This window comes from Dermochelys coriacea, chromosome 2 (genome assembly GCF_009764565.3).
Source record: "Dermochelys coriacea isolate rDerCor1 chromosome 2, rDerCor1.pri.v4, whole genome shotgun sequence".
NCBI classification, from domain to species: Eukaryota; Metazoa; Chordata; order Testudines; family Dermochelyidae; genus Dermochelys; species Dermochelys coriacea.
Window position 1 is genome coordinate 122,392,799 of NC_050069.1, and position 20,515 is coordinate 122,413,313.

Below are 20,515 nucleotides of genomic sequence, written 5' to 3' on the forward strand. Positions count from 1 at the left end.
AATATCAGAGGAACAGTGGGGGGTGGGGGGTGGGAGGGAGAAATACCATGGGGAAATAGTTTTACTTTGTGTAATGACTCATCCATTCCCAGTCTCTATTCAAGCCTAAGTTAATTGTATCCAGTTTGCAAATTAATTCCAATTCAGCAGTCTCTCGTTGGAGTCTGTTTTTGAAGCTTTTTTGTTGAAGTATAGCCACTCTTAGGTCTGTGATCGAGTGACCAGAGAGATTGAAGTGTTCTCCAACTGGTTTTTGAATGTTATAATTCTTGACATCTGATTTGTGTCCATTCATTCTTTTACGTAGAGACTGTCCAGTTTGGCCAATGTACATGGCAGAGGGGCATTGCTGGCACATGATGGCATATATCACATTGGTAGATGCGCAGGTGAACGAGCCTCTGATAGTGTGGCTGATGTGATTAGGCCCTATGATGGTATCCCCTGAATAGATATGTGGACAGAGTTGGCAACGGGCTTTGTTGCAAGGATAGGTTCCTGGGTTAGTGGTTCTGTTGTGTGGTGTGTGGTTGCTGGTGAGTATTTGCTTCAGATTGGGGGGCTGTCTGTAAGCAAGGACTGGTCTGTCTCCCAAGATCTGTGAGAGTGATGGGTCGTCCTTCAGGATAGGTTGTAGATCCTTGATGATGCATTGGAGAGGTTTTAGTTGGGGGCTGAAGGTGATGGCTAGTGGCGTTCTGTTGTTTTCTTTGTTGGGCCTGTCCTGTAGTAGGTGACTTCTGGGTACTCTTCTGGCTCTGTCAATCTGTTTCTTCACTTCAGCAGGTGGGTATTGTAGTTGTAGGAATGCATGATAGAGATCTTGTAGGTGTTTGTCTCTGTCTGAGGGGTTGGAGCAAATGCGGTTATATCATGCACCATGAAAGGTTTACCTCCTTTCCCCCCCCTGCTGCTGGTGATGGCTTATCTTAAGTGATCACTCTCCTTACAGTGTGTATGATAAACCCATTGTTTCATGTTCTCTGTGTGTGTGTATATAAATCTCTCCTCTGCTTTTTCCACCAAATGCATCCGATGAAGTGAGCTGTAGCTCACGAAAGCTTATGCTCTAATAAATTTGTTAGTCTCTAAGGTGCCACGGGTACTCCTTTTCTTCTTTCTACTGGTGATCCATTGTGATCATTTTTTGTTGCATTTTTCCCTGAGTCCCAGATGGATTTTGCTCCTCTCCTACTACAACCTTACCTTCAATTTCCCAATCTATTCCAGTTTCTGATCCTACTTTTTCATGAATCCCTGAACATCTTCTAACCATGACATACATAAATATCAATCCTTGGTCATTTATCTGCATGTGCAGCAGGTGAATAATTAACTTGGCTTCTTCTATTGATTAGCTTGCCAGTGGGAATAACTCCTCACTTGCAAGGCTTGGGGTAAATTATATTTGGATTTATTATTTAAGATTAGTAAATATTAAAATGAAGGTTACTGTATCTGCTACAGATGAAAAATCTATGTATATTATATTCATCAGTGTGAACCATACATTGTTTGATGGTTTCAAGTCCTTCTGGGAGTGTCACAAATCCACAAGATGTCTCTAAGTACTAGATTTTGCATTTGGATTTCTGATTTAGCTGAAAGATGTGTAAAAACACATGCAGCCAGACAGTTCCTTGGCTATACATCTGAGAAAGCTCTAGAGCAGAAGTTATTGCTTCCAAAGTCAATTGTAACTTATGCTCACTAAATTGGCTCCAGATCTGCCCTTTTCAGACAGTAGCAAAGGAATAATTTATTCTTTTTGTGAAAATCACCCATGTTTAGCTTAAACAGCTCCCCTTCTGATTCATTATCATTAATACCCAAGCCATGTGGACCAAAAGATCCACAACCTTTGAAGGACAGTGGAAGAATGGTGAATCAAACATTATGGGTAGTGGTGTCTGTCAGTACTGCAAACTGTGCAACCTATTCCAAATATAAGAGATCTGCAATATGAATCTGAAAGCAGAATTTGTACTTTTGCTCAGTCATCAGGTTTCATGTTTAATTTCCTTTCCTATTTGCACCAAAGAAATTTATACCAAAAATCTTAAAGATCATGAATGAGCGGTTCCAGTTTATAGTAACTTTGTGTTTTGATCCTAACACACAACATGCATAGAGTTTTCTCACATGAAGGAAACTTGTATATAAATAGAATGCTATGAGTTCAGCTCAAACTGAGACACTTGCTTGACAGGGGATCCTTTGATGGCACTAGCCACCTGATTCTATTTGCTCCACCGTGGATGATACTTGGTGGACTTAACTCCCTGAAGAGAAAATGCTTCACAGAATACTGACAGAAATAATATACTACCCCACTATTTTATAGAGACTTCTTCATGGGAAATCTTCAGCAGCAACAGCTACCTAGTGGGGACCGCTGATAACAGTTGCCTGAGGAAGGTAGGCTCCATTAAAACACTTGTTGCCAAAATGTGTAATGAATGGAGAGAAGGGAAGCAGAAGGGGAACTCACTCCTCCAACAGTGTTTACTAGTAGACTGAGCAACCGAGGCAGTGCTCAGTCTGGTGCTGAAATTAGATAGGGAGGTTTTATGATGGGAAATCTATTCTTTATATGACAGCTACATTTCTCATCATGGATCATAAAAATCAGATGATCCACCAGATTACTGCTCAATTGTAATTTGCGTCCACAATAAAAATGCCAATTTTCTCTATTGTTTTATGACACTGGCTAAGTTTGGAATGCTTTCAAGCAGGATACTGATGTTAGTTGTAGGTATAAACAGACCTGCAGTATTTATAGTTATTTATGCAATAATTATTATTTGCAGTGGTAAGCGTGAGGAACGATACCAGGATCACTGATTCAATACTATCACCAGTAAGATTACTAAAACACCACCACTGTAATGTAAACAAATAGTTCTATTTGTAATTGACAGAAAAGCGTATATGATAATCACTAAATTTCTGACTCATTACCCTTCCCCCTTCAGACAAACATACTATCCTGTTTTCTTTTATGATACAAAGCTCCACAACAATCAATTCAAGAATATAAAATTACAAGTTCTAACAATAAATAATAATATTAATAGTATAATTCCTTGCATTTACATAGCACCTCTTATCAGATAATTTCAAAGCAACATGGACACAGAGAAAGGTTAATTGACTCTTCCGAATATGTATAGTAAGCCAGTGTCAGACCTGAGAGTAAAACTCAAGGTCTAGCCACTAGACTATGCAGTGGAAATAAGAGTTTTACAGCAGTGCAACATCACTGGAAGACATGCTACTGAAAGCAATTATTATAATGGATTCTCCTCAAAGGTTATCATACATTTTGTTAAAACACTAATGTGGCAAAAATTCTGTGACACAGAAGGAAACCCCAACAGTGGAGACTAGAGGTAACAAATGTACCCAGCTTTGCCAGCAGATCTTGTAATTTCTTTAACCCAACAAGTTCCTAACTGGGGGATGATTAAAAGCCCGCAGAAATCAACAGACTCCCATTCCCATCAGTTGTGCACAGAGGTGCAGTGTTTGTGTGTTACTTTGAGCTGGGACCTAAGGCTATTTCTTTTTTGTGTGATAAATTTCTTATTTATTTTAATAATGAAAAGTACAAAACGGTAGCTAACTTACATCTTGTGTATGTTTCCAAATACTGCACGTTTCATAGGATCATCAACAGAACTATGTAACTGCGCAATTTTACAACTTGTCAAAGCTGAAAGACAAGTACTTACACAGCCAAAACATGTTTGGGTGGGGGTTAACAGTAACGTAATAGGAGAAGACATACAAGAGCAGGCAAAAGAGGGGACCAGTGGGGGGGAGAGAGAGAAAAAGTGGAAAAGGTCAGGTGGAATGGAGGTCTGGCATTATTTGAGCCATGTCAACATTTTTTTTCCAAATGTATCTAGAAACAGGGTCCAAATTTCTTCAAATTCATACAATTGCTCTCTACAGTGATAAGCTGCTAACTTAGACATGCCCGCATACTACCGCTCCATTCTGGACATAAGCCTACTCTTCTATTTTTGTAAAATCATGCGCTCAGTGATCATTGTAGCCCAAAGTCTTTATGGAGGAGTTAAACCCAGCTTAGCAGGGATATCACCTAGGATATAATTTTTGGCTGAGGTTTGGTTGCTCAAGTCAAGCACTATTTTCACCTCTTTCCACAGCTGCCTGACTGTGGGCAGTACCACAGCATATGCATTAGGGTTCCTTTTTCTTTGGAACAGCACCAACAAATATCTGAAGATATGGTCTTTAGCCTGTGAAACCTTGGTGGCATCCAATACATTTTCAATAAAATCTTTTCTATCAAGTGCAGCCTGAGATCAACAGAAGCATTTTTAATATTCTGTAATATGTTCTGCCACTTGGATTCTTTTAAGGGCTGTGATAAATCCCTTTCCCACGCTTTCACAAAGAACTCCAGAACAATGGAATTTCTCTTCATTTGTAAAGTGTACACAGTGGACACAGGCATAGGCGTTGACTCCATGAGTGCTCTGGGGCTGAAGCACCCACCGAAAAAAGAAAATGAAAAAGGGGTGCTCAACACCCACCGGTGGCCCCATGGATCAGCTCCTTCCCTCCCCCAGCACCTCCTGCCTGCCCATAGCCGCAGTGATCAGCTCCTCCCCCTCCCTCCCAGCGCCTCCCACCTGTCACAGATCAGCTGTTCTATGGCGTGCAGGAGGTGCTGGGAGGAGGGGGCGAAGTGAGAGTGGGGAGCGCCTTGGGGAGGGCCAGGGAAGATGCTGGGGGGAAGGGACAGGGCAGGGGCAGAGTGGGGGTGGGAAGAGGAGGGGTGGGAGACAGGGCAGGGTAGGGCCTTGGGGGAAGGGGTGGAGTGGGGGCGGGGCCTGGGGCAGAGCGGGGATCAAGCACCCCCGGGAAAATGAGGAAGCTGGCACCTAAGGACATGGGCCTGGGGAGTTCATGAAGCATTTCTAAGGTTCCCATTAGTTCTGGGGCTTCTGGCAGTCCTAGAGCATCTGGCCCTAACTGATAAGTTAGCAGGTGTCTTAGTTGTAAGTACTGCCACTCCACTGCAGATGGCTGGTCGTAATGTTCCTTTAGTATTAGAAAAGAGACAAAGTCCTCCTGATAGACTAATTGAGAAATCCAGAATGCCAGGCTCAGCCAGTTCCTCCAAATTATAGATTTGTTCTCAATTTGCAAATCTGCATTGTCCCAGATAAGGCTATTTCTACTACCCATGATCAAAATGTTCAAATGGTCCAAAACCATTTGGTTCAAAACCAATTCCCCCTCCCCTCAAAACAAACCAAAGCCAGGCTTCAGTGAAGACTTATATCCATATCAAGTTCCAAACTGTAGCCACTTTTTTCGGTATGCCCTGACTATTTTAAAATGGAAAAAGAGTCAACAACGGAAGGGATTCCGCTTCAACTTGGTAATTACATTTGTGTTTGGACAGAGACCAAGCACAGAAAATTTCATTCCAAAAGACAAGTGTTACAGAAACTCCCAAGTGTGCAGATGTGCAAGATTTGGAGGGCGAAGGATATAAATAAAACGGTTTTGCAGACTCAAATTCAGCAGGTGCTATCAAGCTCCCACAATGTCAAAACAGAGTAAGAACAGACTCCCAGTCTCTCAGTTTACAATGTGGTCCTCCACTACTGTCTACATGGATGCTTTGATGAACTCTTCACCTCAAACCTCACCCTTTCCCTAAGTGGCATCAGAGATGTGTTGTGCAACCTGTATCTCTAATCCTTTTTTCAAGGATGATGGGGTAATCCACGTTCTTTACATACAATGTCTTTCCAACATTCTAGTGAGCTAGTACACACCTTCTCAGCCTGAATGCCAAACTCCACAATGTTATATAATTATAATTAATTAAAAAAATGCCTCCAGAACATGTATGCCTGGTTGCCAGGGTGACTCCAAACCAGCATATACCCCTCTGAACTACAACTGTCTTCATTTACTTCATAAAACGTGGACTATTGAAGTACTGTACTGAGTGCCAAGGTACATTTGCACAAATACCAGATTTTGGCCACTGTGAGCCTTCTGAGAAGGTGGCCAAAAATGTAAATCAAGCAACTGACCCAATCTTGTCCTCACCTTGTCTTTTAACTGGCCAGAAATCTCAGGGAGAAACCAAGAGGGAAAGAAACTGGAGAGGACAAGAAGTGGACTGTACCTATGAAATGTAGGGTCGCTGTCTAAGCCACTGGACTGCCATAGTCATGGAAGATCCTATAGGCATTAAAGTATTATAACTGTGATGCAGGGATCTCTACCAGCCAGGTAGAGGTGTACAGATGCATCACCTTTAAGATCTGGAACATTCTGGGTGTAATAGAGTACTTGTCACTTGGAAGCCAGTGTGGCCAGGGTTGAGGCTAGAGAAAGAATTGAAGAATTAAATGGGGCTGGATATAGTTAATCAACATGACACCCTCTTCCTTCACTTATTATGTTACTTCAATTTTTTGACTGAACTAAAGTCGTTATAATTAAGTTAAAAGGCATAACTGGGAGATAGCAACAACAACTAATTCCCTAATTGTGTCCACAGAAAAAAGTAAAAATGTGTACATGTGCTGATACTCTATCCTTACAGTCCTCATATTGCCTGCATTCTTTTTATTTTATTATCTAGCTGTGGCACTGTTGTTTCCAGTCTAAGGAATTACTTCATTTCAAATTTCATATGCTGAACTGTATCAGAGGGGTAGCCTTGTTAGTCTGGATCTGTAAAAGTGGCAAAGAGTCCTCTGGCACCTTGTAGACTAACAGACATATTGGAGCATGAACTTTTTTGGGTGAATACCCACTTCGTCGAATTCATGTAGTGGAAATTTCCAGAGGCAGGTATAAATATGCAAGCAAGAATCAGGCTAGGGATAACGAGGTTAGTTCAATCAGGGAAGAAGAGGCCCTCTTCTAGCCCTTAAGGTGTGAACACCAAGGGAGGAGAAACTGCTTTTTTAGTTGGCTAGCCATTCACAGTCTTTGTTTAATCCTGAGCTGATGGTGTCAAATTTGCAAATGAACTGAAGCTCAGCAGTTTCTCTTTGAAGTCTGGTCCTGAAATTTTTTTGCTGCAGGACGGCTACCTTTAAATCTGCTATTATGTGTTCAGTGAGGTTGAAGTGTTCTTCTACAGGTTTTTATATATTGCCATTCCTAATTTGTGTCCATTTATCCTTTTACGTAGTCCAGTTTGGCTGATGTACATAGCAGAGGGTCATTGCTGGCACATGATGGGGTATATTACATTGATGGACGTGCAGGTGAATGAACTGGTGATGTTATGGCTGATGGTGAGGTCCACTTCCTAGACAACCATGGTGCAAATAAGTGACGGTCAAGTTAACACCACCCTATACCGAAAACCCACCGACCGCTATGCCTACCTTCATGCCTCCAGCTTCCATCCCGGATACGCCACACGATCCATTGTCTACAGCCAAGCGCTGAGGTACAACTGCATTTGCTCCAACCCCTGAGACAGAGACCAACACCTACAAGATTTTCACCAAGCATTCTCAAAACTACACTACCCACACTAGGAAATAAGGAAACAGACCAACAGAGTCAGACGTGTACCCAGAAGCCTCCTGCTGCAAGACAAGCCCAAGAAAGAAACCAACAGAACTCCACTGGCCATCACATACAGTCCTCAGCTAAAATCTCTCCAATTCATCCTCAGTGATCTACAACACATCCTGGACAATGATCCCTCACTTTCACAGGCCTTGGGAGGCAGGCCAGTCCTCACCCACAGACAACCTGCCAATCTGAAGCATAGTCTCACCAGCAACTACATACCGCACCATAGTAACTCTAACTCAGGAACCAATCCATGCAACAAACCTCGATGCCAACTCTGCCCACATATCTACACCAGGGACACCATCACAGGACTCTCTGCTGCATATGCTGAACTGTTATTTTTAACTTTAATCTATGAAAGCAGGCATATATTTACAAGAACAAAGAAAGAAAAACGTCCACTGGCTAATGCTTTCAGAAGTCTGACACTGAAGAACCAACCTTCAGTGAAACAATTTCCAGACAACTTAATTTTTCTTCATTATCATCATTATTCCAATAGCGCCCACAATATGGCTAGGCACTGTCCTTACAAACAGGAAGGTAGAGTCCCTGGCTCTGGAGAGCTTACAAGCATGAGAACCCCTTATGCAAAGTCCTATCATGCTTTAAGAACATTTTAATTGGTATTTGGATGCCAAGTCTACAGCACACACAAGAACTCTTTGATAACCTCTTCCCCTGCCCCTTTGATCTGCTTATATCTTCAAGTGCAGTGATGGCAAAAGCTTCAGCAACAATCTGGTGGACCCCAAGAAAATTGTATATACAATGACACCCATCTGTATCTTGTTTTAATCAAGACACTTCATGTTTTTACTTGTGTATGGGCAAATGGGGAGAGTTGCACCCCACTGTCTCAACAGCACCTTCCGCTCCCACCCAGTGTCGAAAACTTTCTCCCTACCTTTGATTTACATTTTTAACTTAAATAACACAATAAGCTAGCTATTGCACTTAGCTTGCTCCTACACTTTCCCCCTGGAGGCCTCTCTTCTTACCCAGAGAAGCCTCTGCCCAAACAAGCCCAATGTTCTCCTTATATCCTGCTTGGAGCTAACTGGACTCGTCTTCCAGTATGACTCAGCAGTTACCCTGAATCTTAGAATCAATCCATTCCTATGCGGGGGGGTCTTAGGCTACATCTACAGTTTCTACACTACACACCACTGGTTGTGGTATGTAGAGTTTGTGTAGCTACATGCCACTGTGAAAAGCCTGCTGTGTCCACATTGCAGTGTGTAGCTACATGTGCCAGTGAAAGGCTCTGGCAGGGGGAAAGACAGCAGGGGAAAAAAGCTTCAGCAGCTCCTTGCTGCTGGAGCCTTTCACTGTGGTGAAGAAAGGCCGCTGCAGCAGGCAGGAGGCAGTGGGGAAAGGCACCCCGCCCAGCCTTTCCCTGCAAGGGGAGTCTTTTCCTTTGGAAGAGAAAGGCTCCAACAGCAGGGAGGTAGCTGGACATTGCACTGCTAAAACCAGCAGTATAGATGGGGAAGCATGGCTAGGGCAAGCAGAGAGCGTGTAGGGTACATACTCAGACCCTTCAGGTGTGTCTTTACTTGCCTTAGCCATGCCTCATTGGCTACACTGCTGTTTATATGGTTGGTCTCAACAGCTAGTTGGGCTCAACAGCATGTAGAGTACAGATCCACTTAAAGAAGTGTGCAGTTTAAATGTACCTTTAAGATTTCAGCATGGTTATAGTTTAATTCTCTTTGTTGCTAAAAACTAATTTTATAGATATAGATATAACATATATTGTAATTTAGACTTCTACATAGTAATAAAAACGTAATGATATGACTGGTGACACAACGCTATGAAAGAGAGTTTGAAATTTTCCATAAATTCACTGCACCTACTCATGCACTTGTTCTAGGCAGTGGTATCAGTAACTCCCAGCGTTTCAGAGGTCAGTCGGTCATTGCCATTATTCATGATGCTAAAACACCAATACATATTTTGACAATTTAGCTAAATATCTTTTTAGGCCTTGACCTAAAAAATGTTTTTGGTGATATTGAGTCGGTTGTTGCCACTAATTATTGGGATGTTAGCATTCACAAATTTCTGTCAGCTGATATTCAAGGTGCTTAAAACACTTTCAGTGGTTCAAAAGGGAGATGTAGGGGAGTTAGGTAATTATGGCATTTCTCCACTTCTCATCGCTGCCAGCTCAAAAGATGGCAAAATCTGAAGTGTGTGTGTGTGTGTGTGTGTGTGTGGATTGAGAAAAAAATTCAAACAAACTGGAGCATATCATCACTTTTTGTTGGTAATTGTGGGATCATACTGTCACTCTCCCCTCCCCCCCAATTTGACATGGCACAGCTACCAAATTGTATGATACCTTTAACTGCTATTCTAACACTGCATATGTTATAGTTAATGGGAGAACTATAAATTAAGAATAAAGGATCATACACACAGAGCAGTCCTTGAAAAAACAGAACATTACTCTCCAAATAACACAGAATAAAGACTCTTAAACAGGGCTGGCAACTAGTGGGAATAATAGAATCACAGACATGTAGAGCTGGAAGGGAACCTTGAGAGGTCATCTAATCTGTCCTCCCACATTCAGGCAGGACCAAATACAGTGGAGTTGCATCTTACACGGGGGTTGGGTTCCAAAGTCAGCGCTTAAAGCAAAATTCACATATAGTCAAAATTACCCTTGAAAATCCCTTAAATCGCCCATAAAGTACAGTATACTGTACATGGTTTTGCGTATACTGTACAACCCTGTACAGTAATATGTATACATGTATAATGTATACAGTAATGTACAGTATATAATAAAGAGTACATATGCAAAATATAATTTTACAGTACTGTATTTTTAATTACAGGGGGTCATCAGGGCTTGATGTCGATCCAGGAGACGGAGGTGACGGAGAGCGAGTTGTAGACAAAGTGGTTGGCTCTGGTTCAGCTCGAGAAGTTGATTGCATCAGCTCATTTGCTGCTGGTTGTTTTTCCTTGAAAAACATGGTGATTGGCAACTGTCACTGTTGTCTTTTGAGCTGCTCAAACATTACTTGATATGGTCTCAAATCGTCCATAATTCTACATGTGATTTTGAGGCTTTGTTCCATAGAGGGATCGTATTCAAAATTAAATCATTCAAGTGTTTTGCTGCTTGGAACATTTCAGAAAATTTATGAAGATTCCAACTTGCTGGCTCTTCCTGTTCGTCTTCATCATCTTCGTCTTCTGTAGATTATTTTAATCAGATCCTCTAACTCTTCGTTAGTCAATGTTTCTCTATGGCTGTCAATTAATTCTTCAATTTCTTCCTCAAGGATGTCGACAAAGCCATCACCACCCACTTGCCTGGCAATGCATTTCACTTCTTTGTCAATGGTGGGGAAACCCTTAAAATCATTCACACATTCTTTCCATAGGTTTCACCACATGCATTGACTGTTTCAGGCTTGATTGCATCCATTGCCTGTTTAATATAAGTGATGCAATCAGCAGTGTTGAAGGACTTCCAACACTCCATCACATTAAGATTGGGATCAGCATCCATAGTGCTACGTATCCGTGAGAACGTAAGCCTTGTGTACGTGGCCTTGAAACAGCGAATCACGCCTTGGTCGAGAGGTTGGAGGTGGTATTGGGGGGGGGGAGAAAGATGACTTCAACGTTGTTATGCGCTAACCGGAGTGCCTCAGGGTGGCCAGGAGCATTGTTTACGATCAGCAACACTTTAAAGTCAAGTCCTTTCTCTTCGAGGTACCGCTTGACCTCCGGAATGAAACACTTGTAGAACCAATCCAGAAATAATGCTGCTGTCACCCAAGCCTTTTCATTTGATTGCCAGAACACAGGCAGGAGATTTTTGTTCTTCCCTTTTAGAGCACGGGGATTTGCAGCCCTATAGAGCAAGCCCAGCTTTATTAAATGCCCAGCTGCATTGCCACAAAACAACACAGTCACATGGTCTTTAGCTGCTTTAAAGCCAGGGGCTTGTCTTTCTGATTTTGAAATGTAAGTGCGGTTGGGCATTTTTTTCCAGAAGAGCCCAGTTTCGTCAGCATTAAAAACTTGTTCCAGAAGATAGCCCTTTTCTTCTAGGATTTTCTTTAATTGTTCGGGGTAGGCTTTTGCTGCCTCTTCATTGGCAGATGCAGCTTCACAAGTAGCTGCACATTTTTGAGGTTGAAGCGGTTCCTAAAACTATTGAGCCAACCTTGGCTGGCTTTGAATTCCTTCTCATCAGAAGGCTGTCCCTCTTTGGTGGGAGGTTTGAACAGTGAGTAGAGGCTAAGAGCCTTTTCTCGCAATGTGTTGCCATCGATAGGTACATGTTTACGGTTCATGTCTTCCAGCCATAAGTTTAATGCCTTTTCAATCTTCACTAAAGTCTTATCACGCACCTGGCTTGTCACCTTAGCAGTTATTGGAGCTCTTGATGCCACAGCTTGATGAATTTCTCTCTCTCGAATCTTGATGGCACGGATGCTAGATTAGTTGTGGCCATATTTATGCGCCACGTTGGAGACTGACATACCGTCTCTCAATAAGTCCAACACAGCCAGTTTTTCCTCCAGCATTGGAACAGATCACCGTTTCTTCGGCTGAGCACCAGATGAAGTAGTTGGCTTGCGTTTGGGGGCCATGTTGTACGAAAAATACGTATCTTTAAACACTAGAATCACACTCAGTGTGGCGAGATGCTCACACTATGAGAAGCACGCAGGAACTGAGACTGACTGAGGGAACAGCAGATTCACGTCTCCCATCTCATGCTCATTGAGTGGAATGGTGGGCAGAACTGCCTGCACTATTTACAGGTATCTTATTTTTTTTCCCAGAGCGCATATAGTTGAATTCGCGCAAGTTAAATATGCGTATGATGTGACTCACCTGTATACCTACACCATCGTTGACAGGTGTTTGTCTAACCTGTTCTTAAAAATCTCCAATGATAGGGATTTCACAACCTCCCTTGGTAACCTATTCCAGAACTTAATTACCCTTATAATTAGAAAGCTTTTCCTCATATCTAACCTAAATTTCCCATCCTGCAGGTTAAATCGATTTCTTCTTGTTCTGCTGACAGCGGACATGGAAAAAAAATTGTTTACAGCCCTTAACATAGTTGAAGATTGTTCACAGCCCCACACCCCCACCTCCCCGAGTCTTCTTTTCTGAAGACTAAACATATCCAGTTTTTTTTAACCTTTCCTATAAAGTCAAGTTTCTTGAATCTTTTATAATATTTATTGCTCTCCTCTGGACTCTCTCCAATTTGTCCACATCTCTTCTGTGTCCAAACTGGACACAGTATTGTAGCTCCGGCCCCACCAGTGCCAAGTGGCGCAGAACAATCACTGCTCATGTCTTACATACAACACTCCTATTAGTACACCCCAGAATATCAGCCTTTTTCACAACCACATCATATTGCTGATTCATGTTCAATTTGTGATCCCCTATAACACCCACATCCTTTTCAGCAACACTACTACCTAGCCAGTTAATCCCCATTTTGTAGTTGTGGGTTTGATTTTTCCTACTGCATTTGTTGTTATTGAATTCCATCTTGTTGATTTCAGACCAATTCTCCAATTTAGCAAGGTCTTTTTGAATTCTAATCCAATCCTCCAAAGTACTTGGAACTCCTCCCAGCTTGGAGTCATCCCAAATTTTATAAGTGTACTCCTCACCCTCTTATCCAAGTCATTAATGAAAATACTGAATAGTTCTGGGCCCAGGACTGAGCCCTGTGGAACCCCACTGGATACATCCTCCCAGTTTGACAGCGAACCACTGATAACTACTCTTTGAGTATGTTCTTTCAACTAGTTGTGAACCCACAGTATAGTAAATTTCATCTAAACCACACTTCCCTAGTTTGTTTATGAGAATATCATGTGGGATTGTGTCAAAAGTCTTACTAAAATCAAGATATATGACTTCTACTGCTTCCTCCTATCTATTATGCTAGTAAACTTCCTCCTTGTGACTTGAAGTGGTGCTGCAGGCATTCTCCACCTGAATTTCCCCAAGTGGAGCAGTAATAGATTCACTTTAACCACCCATGGCAAGGAGAAGCTACCATGCATTAGCTAAATAGCATGTCCCCTTTCAATAAGGTTTCAGGACAGGAATCATAAGACCATTTATCAGGACCCCGGTAAGAGCTCCCAAAAAGTCCACAAACTCAAGTCTGAGAGTCAGGTTAGGCTTGTCTCCTGGTGCCTGAGAGAGAAACCATATACCACTGCAGCCTGCCTGGTTTCTAACTCCCCTCAGCTGCCTCTTCCTTTGTTTAAATAGCTCAGACAGGGGCAGGGTCTCCTGGATTATTCCAGGCTGTAGGCTCCAGCCTGGCCCTTAAAGGGGTAGTACACTATTCTCTCCATTCTCACCTATTCTTTCACTCCTTATCAAAGAAGGAAATGAGTTTGGTTTGGCAGGATTTGTTCTCAGCCAACCCACGCTGGCCATTACTTATCTTATGATCATCCAGGTGCTTACAAATAGATTATTTAATAACTTATTCCCGTACCTTTCCTGGTATCAAAGTTAGACTGACTATAATTTCCTAGGTGCTCTTTGTTCCCCTTTTAAAGACAGGTATCATGTTTGTCCTTCTCCAGGCCTCTGAGACCTCACCCTTCCTCCACAAGTTCCTGAAGATCTTTGCTAATGGTTCCAATATTGCTTCAGCTAGTTCCTTAAGTACCCTAGAGTGAATTTTGTGAGGCCCTGCCAACTTGAACACATCCAACTTATCTAAATATCCTTAAACCTGTTCTGATCCTTCCTCCTTGTTGTTAATATCAATTGTGTTAAGCATCTGCTCACATTTAACCTTTTTAGTGAAGACTGGTGCATAACAGGCATTGAACACCTCAGCCTTCTTGGTGTTGTCCATTATTAGCTCTCCTTTCCTGCTAAGTAGTTATGTCAAATAAGAAGACAGAAGTAATCAGATCTATCTTCCTACTTTGAGTGTTACCAACAGGAGGGGCCTGATTCTGGTTTGATGGAGGTATAATTCCATTTGCATCCTTGTTGGCATCAGTGTAAAGTCAGGATCTGTCCCAATGTGTGCAGTCATGCCATTCTTCCTAAAACTTAGTTTGAACAAGGATTAATTTGAAGATATACAAATTATCTGACGGAAATCAGGTCACAACATACTAACTTTCTTTTCTAAACACTTGTGAAATGTCAGCATATTTTGTTATATGGCTGCTGTGTTCCACTCCTGAGGTGGCTGCATTTCAGTGTGATGAATAAAGGATTTTTAGTTCCATTGGAATGTAAAGCTCTTTATTATTCAGTTTAGCCCTAGCAATTTTTATTCTTATGTCTCAAAAGACTGACATGCATTGCCAAAGCATGATGCACATCTCAAAATATTTAAGCAATAAGGAACAGTAATATGTGATGATACCACAAGATAGTGTTGCATGTAGGGCATGTTGCTGGCCTTGAAATAACCTCTCACAGTATAGTCACACCTTAGGGTGTCTAATACCATTATAGTATATAATTAGTATATACCATTATAGTATATAATACATCATTATAATACTGAACTGAACAAACAAAACAAAAACCCTCTAAACAAACCTATTTTTAATGAGGAGTAAAGAGCGAGTCAGAAGTTGGTGGAGGGAAGTGTACATTAAGCCTCCCTATGCCAGCAAAGCCCTTTCAGGTATTCAACCTAAGGAAGGGCAGATGGTGTTAGCACTGTCACCTGACCTCAGAGTTCCTGCTGGGTGCGTGTATGGGAAAGCAGCTTCAACTCCCCAAAGAGATGCATGGGAGTTCTGAGGGCGGAAGCTTTTGAGGGAAGGCCAGAACTAAATCTGTGCACTTCCCAGTCACTCGGGTGATGGTCATTTCCCCTTCCTAGTCAGCACTGCTCACTTATGGACTATGCAGGAATTATACAGTCCCCCCCACTCTTGCAAGGGAGATTGTGGCCACTTTCTTGTGCTGTAACTTCTTTCCCTGATAGATTTTCTGTAGCTAATACTCTTCGCCAGTATTTGCATCCTCTGAAACTGGCATAAACTGAGGGGTGAATCTAGCCAAGTATTTTAAATATCATGAGTCCACTGAGCCAATGTTTTCAGATCTCATCCTAACTCAAAGTTTTCCATATCCAATTCCAAATGCTTCCCCATCTCCAAACTTTTTAATAAATGGTTACATTTGGCCATCTGCAGAATCAAGCCAATGGGCTTCAGTCAGGATGGAATTTGGCCTACCATTTTAGAAACATATTTTACTTGCAGAGGTACCTATCAGTCAGCAGGTTGAGTTGAAATCCACAGGGTAGCCTGGGTTTGAACTTGAGCTGCTAACCTGAGCTAAAAGCTGAATTGCCATCTTCACTGCCAGTCTTCACTGCCATTTTAACCTGAGTTAGCCAATGTGGGTTAGCGAACCCGAGTTAAGAAAACATCTTTTTTGTTGTTGTTGCAGTGTGGATGTATCCTATGATGCCAATTGGCAGTAGTATATCTTCAATTGTTTTAGATAACTATAGCTAAAATACTATTGATAATGTCTAAAATATAAGTTAAATTTGAAAGACAGCTATGGTATATCACTTAAATACAATTGAATTTATCTACTATCAAAATGTGGTTATATTCTGGTACAAAAAGAATATACCTTCAGTTTGCCAGATTCATCTTACAGAAAACTACTATTGTAGTATGAATTATTATATATGAACAGGAAAATAAACATTTCCTTTTAAATTCTGGCAATTTTATTGTGTTAAACCCCAAATACTTTGAATGGCATGGTAATCTGACCCAGCAAGGTGTGACACAAGTCATTATGATATGGAATACATGTTTCATTTCATCACACACTGTAAGTACCCTAATAAAAATAACTGCCTGTATATTTGCAAAGGCAAGTTTTTTTAAAATTGATCTGTTAAGAATGTAAGGACTTAATTTAGTTTACTAACATTTCTAACTTCCAAGTTAAAACAAATATGAAAGGCAGCAGGGGCTGGTCAGTGAGTTGAAATCTTTGTCCAATGAAAAGGTGAATATGAATTTAATGAATTTTGCCTTATCAGTGGATGTTTGTCACAATTACCGAACCACCCCACAATCAGGCATGTCTGACATCCTATGTTAAATTAAAGAACCAGAGTGAAGAAGTATGGTTCGATTAAAAGACACTGACTGAATTTTACAGAGAAGCATGCAAGGGATAAGACTTCAAGATACCTTGATGTATAGTAGCCAGTCTTATTAGTTCCATTGTTTTGTAAGCTCTAAAAGTCACCCTTCTGTATCCTCTTCCCCCAAAAAAGTCATCTTAAAATTATATTAAAAGACAATTTGTGGAAAAGTTTGATTTTCATAAAGTTCTCTGTAAAAAGCAATGCTTACACTTATTCCATTATTGTTGTATTTAGAAAAGTTTACTGTAGCTTTTGTACTTCCACTGGGATGAAAAATTCTAACCCCCCCAACTGCATGTTCTACATTAATAAGAAGAGTGAAGGCAAATTACACCCTTTGTTATGAGGGTACAATCATACAAATAAACGTAATCAAGGCAGTAAAATGATACAAGCATGTTTTAACATATTTCTATTTCACTTTTCAGGTTCGCTGATCATAAGCTGTGTATATAATGAAAATGAATAGCCTGTATTCAATGTTCATTAGCTAATGAATTATGCTGAAGTGATTTAAAGTACTTGTAAGTGTTAGATGTATATCTTTCTCAGGGTATCAACAATTCAAAAGCCTTAGTATTACAATACTAAATTATTTCAGGGAATATTTACACACAGTAATTTATACCAAGAGGAGATTCATGTTCTTGAGCTGAAGTTCCAATAGTTTAAAACTACAAATACTGCTTTTTACGAGTAGCTCTATACAGAGTTGAAACATCATCTATGTATGATCCACAGAGTGAAAAACAAGTGTATATGAAACAAAGACAATCTTCTCAAGAGTCATTCTTTTAAATTTGATTTCTTGAATACAGCATAAATCAAACGTTGAAAATACAGCTGTACATACACATACACAACTATCTGCTCATAAGGACAAACAGGTGCATGCATTTGTGTACACACACACACACAACTAAATAACAGCGTTAAATTACTTGCTCATTTGGTACATGAAAAAGGTTGCTATGAGTTTTTAATGTCTATTTAATGTCTGTTTAATGATGATGGGTAACAATTTCAACATCGTAAAATAAAATAACATAAAAATAAATACATAAAAATAAACACATAAAATAACCCCTAGAGGTCAATACTCTGCTGTGACAGTCATTTCCCCCTTTTATTTGCTATGCCAAATATCAGTGACGGAACTGGCCTAGAGCAGCCAACGAGTGACAATGAAAGACTTCTCCTTTTGAACTGGTGTGAGATGAAAGTTAACTCTATTGGCTGCACATTTTTTGTAACTCCTTGTTTCGTGGAGTATAACAGCAGTAGGCTTGCAGTCAGCCACATCTTTAACAGGGAGGTGCGGACTGCAAAGATTACACAGGTCCCAGTCTGTTTGTTTGGATTAAACTAGATCACTGCATGTTGGCACCTGTAGTTTCTATGGGACACACTTTTGTACTAAGAAGGAAGGGGGCTGCAATGTGTTCCATTTAATGCAAATTAGGTGCAGTTGCCCTCAGGCTCCTGTTAAACTGTCAAAACAATCCTCAGCTCCCTTATTAAGATACTACAACAGTCTACAGTAATCACCCAAAATACTGCAGTTTCTCTAACGTAAGTTTTAGTGTTCTAAAGGACTACTGGTGTTGAATTCTGTAGCTGTTTTTTTTTATAATAAGGATTGAACAAATTTTGGGTGCTCCTGGCTTACTACATCAACATCTTTCCACAAGTATAAATAAATAATAAAAATAAAACGCAGTCTGGGGTTTAGCTTTTAGCATTTTGCATGACTGGTTAGAGACACAGCTTCCACCATTGATAAATGGGCCCAACCCTGAAAAGAGGTATTGCTCACTATTGGATTTCTTGCACTGAACTAGCCAGAGCACTTGTCTGATCTGGTGTGGCAATTCCTAGGTTCTTAAAAGTTCATCTCCTTTGCTTATTTTACATGCAAAGTCATAACCCTCTGTGACATCACAACTAGTTGGCATAGAAATTAGTATGTTGCTAAATTGGTGTGATAAACAGCAGAATAGTCAACAGAGGGGATCTGGCACATGGAGAAGTGTTCCCAGAACTCTCCTGCATTCCACCTGCCATCATGGCCCCTTGGGGCCCTTGGAAGCTGTAAATAAGTTACAGCAGCCTTCAGACACATATCTATCTCAGAGTCAGGGGAATGTTTAAATTCACCTTTGCACTCCTCCCCGCCAGTTGTGGGGTAAACTCCCACTCACAGCAGAGGATTTTGGCCATATAGGTCAATATAAGCTAGAAACCATACGGTAAACATCATATTAAACCAGAACAAGTTATCTTCCATTTCTCATATGGTCTCCTATAGCCATCCCACGTGTTGAGCCAGGTCTCTCAAACTCCATTTTGTTCTTTAGAATCATGTCCCCTAATTTACTGTATAAAATAAAACATGCTGTGTGGGGTGTTTTTTTTTTTTTTTAACATTTGATTACATTCCACTCTAGTACCAAACTTTTCACTAAACCCCACAAAATATTAAAACCTTACTTACTACTCCTTTCTTTTCTTAAGGCCTGATCTCTCCTTATCTTCATTCAGATTTTTTCTTTCCTTCTTTGCATACCTGGCTCTTTTTCTTCTGCCCCTTCTCCATCTAAATCTCTCCCTCTTGCCTTTTTTCCTACCTCTCTCCCTCTTTCCCACCTCTGGTGTTTGCTCTAGTCACAATCTCTTGCTTCTCTATTCTCTTGCTCCCACTGGGGTGCACTGAATTTCTTTTCCCTTCAGAGCCACCTCCCTTTTTCATTCACTGGGGTGTTTTCCACCCTCCCTCTCACCTTGGAATTTCCCTTATTCTCATCTGCTATATGGTTTCTTTCCCTCCCTACTCTTCCCTCTAGCAGTCTCGTCACACCACCTCTACATACGAGGATCCAGTCAGGTTGACTACCTTCCCCCAACATACCAAAGTATTAAAGTCATGAGAATGGGGCCAAATATTGTTGCTGGCAGATCAGGTATGGAGGCTGTCTCCTCTTCTTGTTCCGATGTATGGCAAGAGACACTCAGAGTGCAGAGAGTAGTAAAGGAGCTAGCAGGGAGACCAGAGGACTAGGTTCTCATCTACAGAGTGCCAGCAGCCTGATGCACATTGTAGACTGTCTGCCACAAAGCAGCTAGCAACTCTGGCTGAGCAGTGCAGCTGAATGTGGAACCAGTAACATCCTTTGGTGATAGGTCTTTTGATATCTATCATGTCTAGTATGAATGGGTGGTGGCAGTGGGAGCTTCCACTGGGTAAGCCACTCATTAAAATAAGCTCCCTACTCTTAAAGACCGAGCCCCTCCATAAATCTATGTTTTAAAGGTAAGGTGCACCTATTACCAGGAACACACTTTAAGCCTACTTGAAAATATATTTTTGTAATTACATTTGGAATTTTTAAGCCTTCTATTGTTGGTGATAATCTTAAAAAAAGAAATGAAAATTATGTAATTTCTGACAATATCAGTGTGGCAGCCCGCACTGGGAGATACTGTAAACCATTTCCCATTCTGCTTTAACACAGGCCTCGGAATTAAAAGGAAAACTTTAATGTTTAATGCTTAAACCAAATGTTTAATTTTGAACATCCCCACAGAGTTGCACTGTAGTGCAGAGGTTGCACTTAAGAGTCCAGGTTCCTTTATCTTGCCGACATCCAATCTACAGTATAACAAAAACATTTAGAAACTAATGTTAAAATAGTTCTAACTAGGGTATTAACATAATTTACTTCAGCAGTA

General features: G+C 41.0%; 1 protein-coding gene and 1 long non-coding RNA gene across 5 annotated transcripts in view; both read right to left on the reverse strand.

Annotated features, from left to right (window-relative positions):
* GMDS (GDP-mannose 4,6-dehydratase) overlaps positions 1–20,515 on the reverse strand; it is a 565,099-nt gene that overhangs the window by 18,194 nt on the left and 526,390 nt on the right. For 2 of the 4 annotated variants that reach the window (XM_043508397.1, XM_038392524.2), the window contains one exon: positions 19,424–20,435. The exons of the other annotated variants lie outside the window; for them this stretch is intronic. In XM_043508397.1, the coding sequence (XP_043364332.1) occupies positions 20,349–20,435 (87 nt within the window). In that variant the 3' untranslated portion in view covers positions 19,424–20,348. Of the gene's footprint in view, positions 1–19,423; positions 20,436–20,515 lie in introns of those variants that run through there. 4 annotated transcript variants of the gene reach the window in all.
* LOC122458786 lies at positions 1,080–11,282 on the reverse strand. Its single transcript, XR_006279054.1, has 4 exons — positions 11,104–11,282; positions 6,180–6,184; positions 3,543–3,548; positions 1,080–1,116 (listed from the first exon to the last, which is right to left on the reverse strand). It is a non-coding gene; the product is annotated as an uncharacterized LOC122458786 (long non-coding RNA).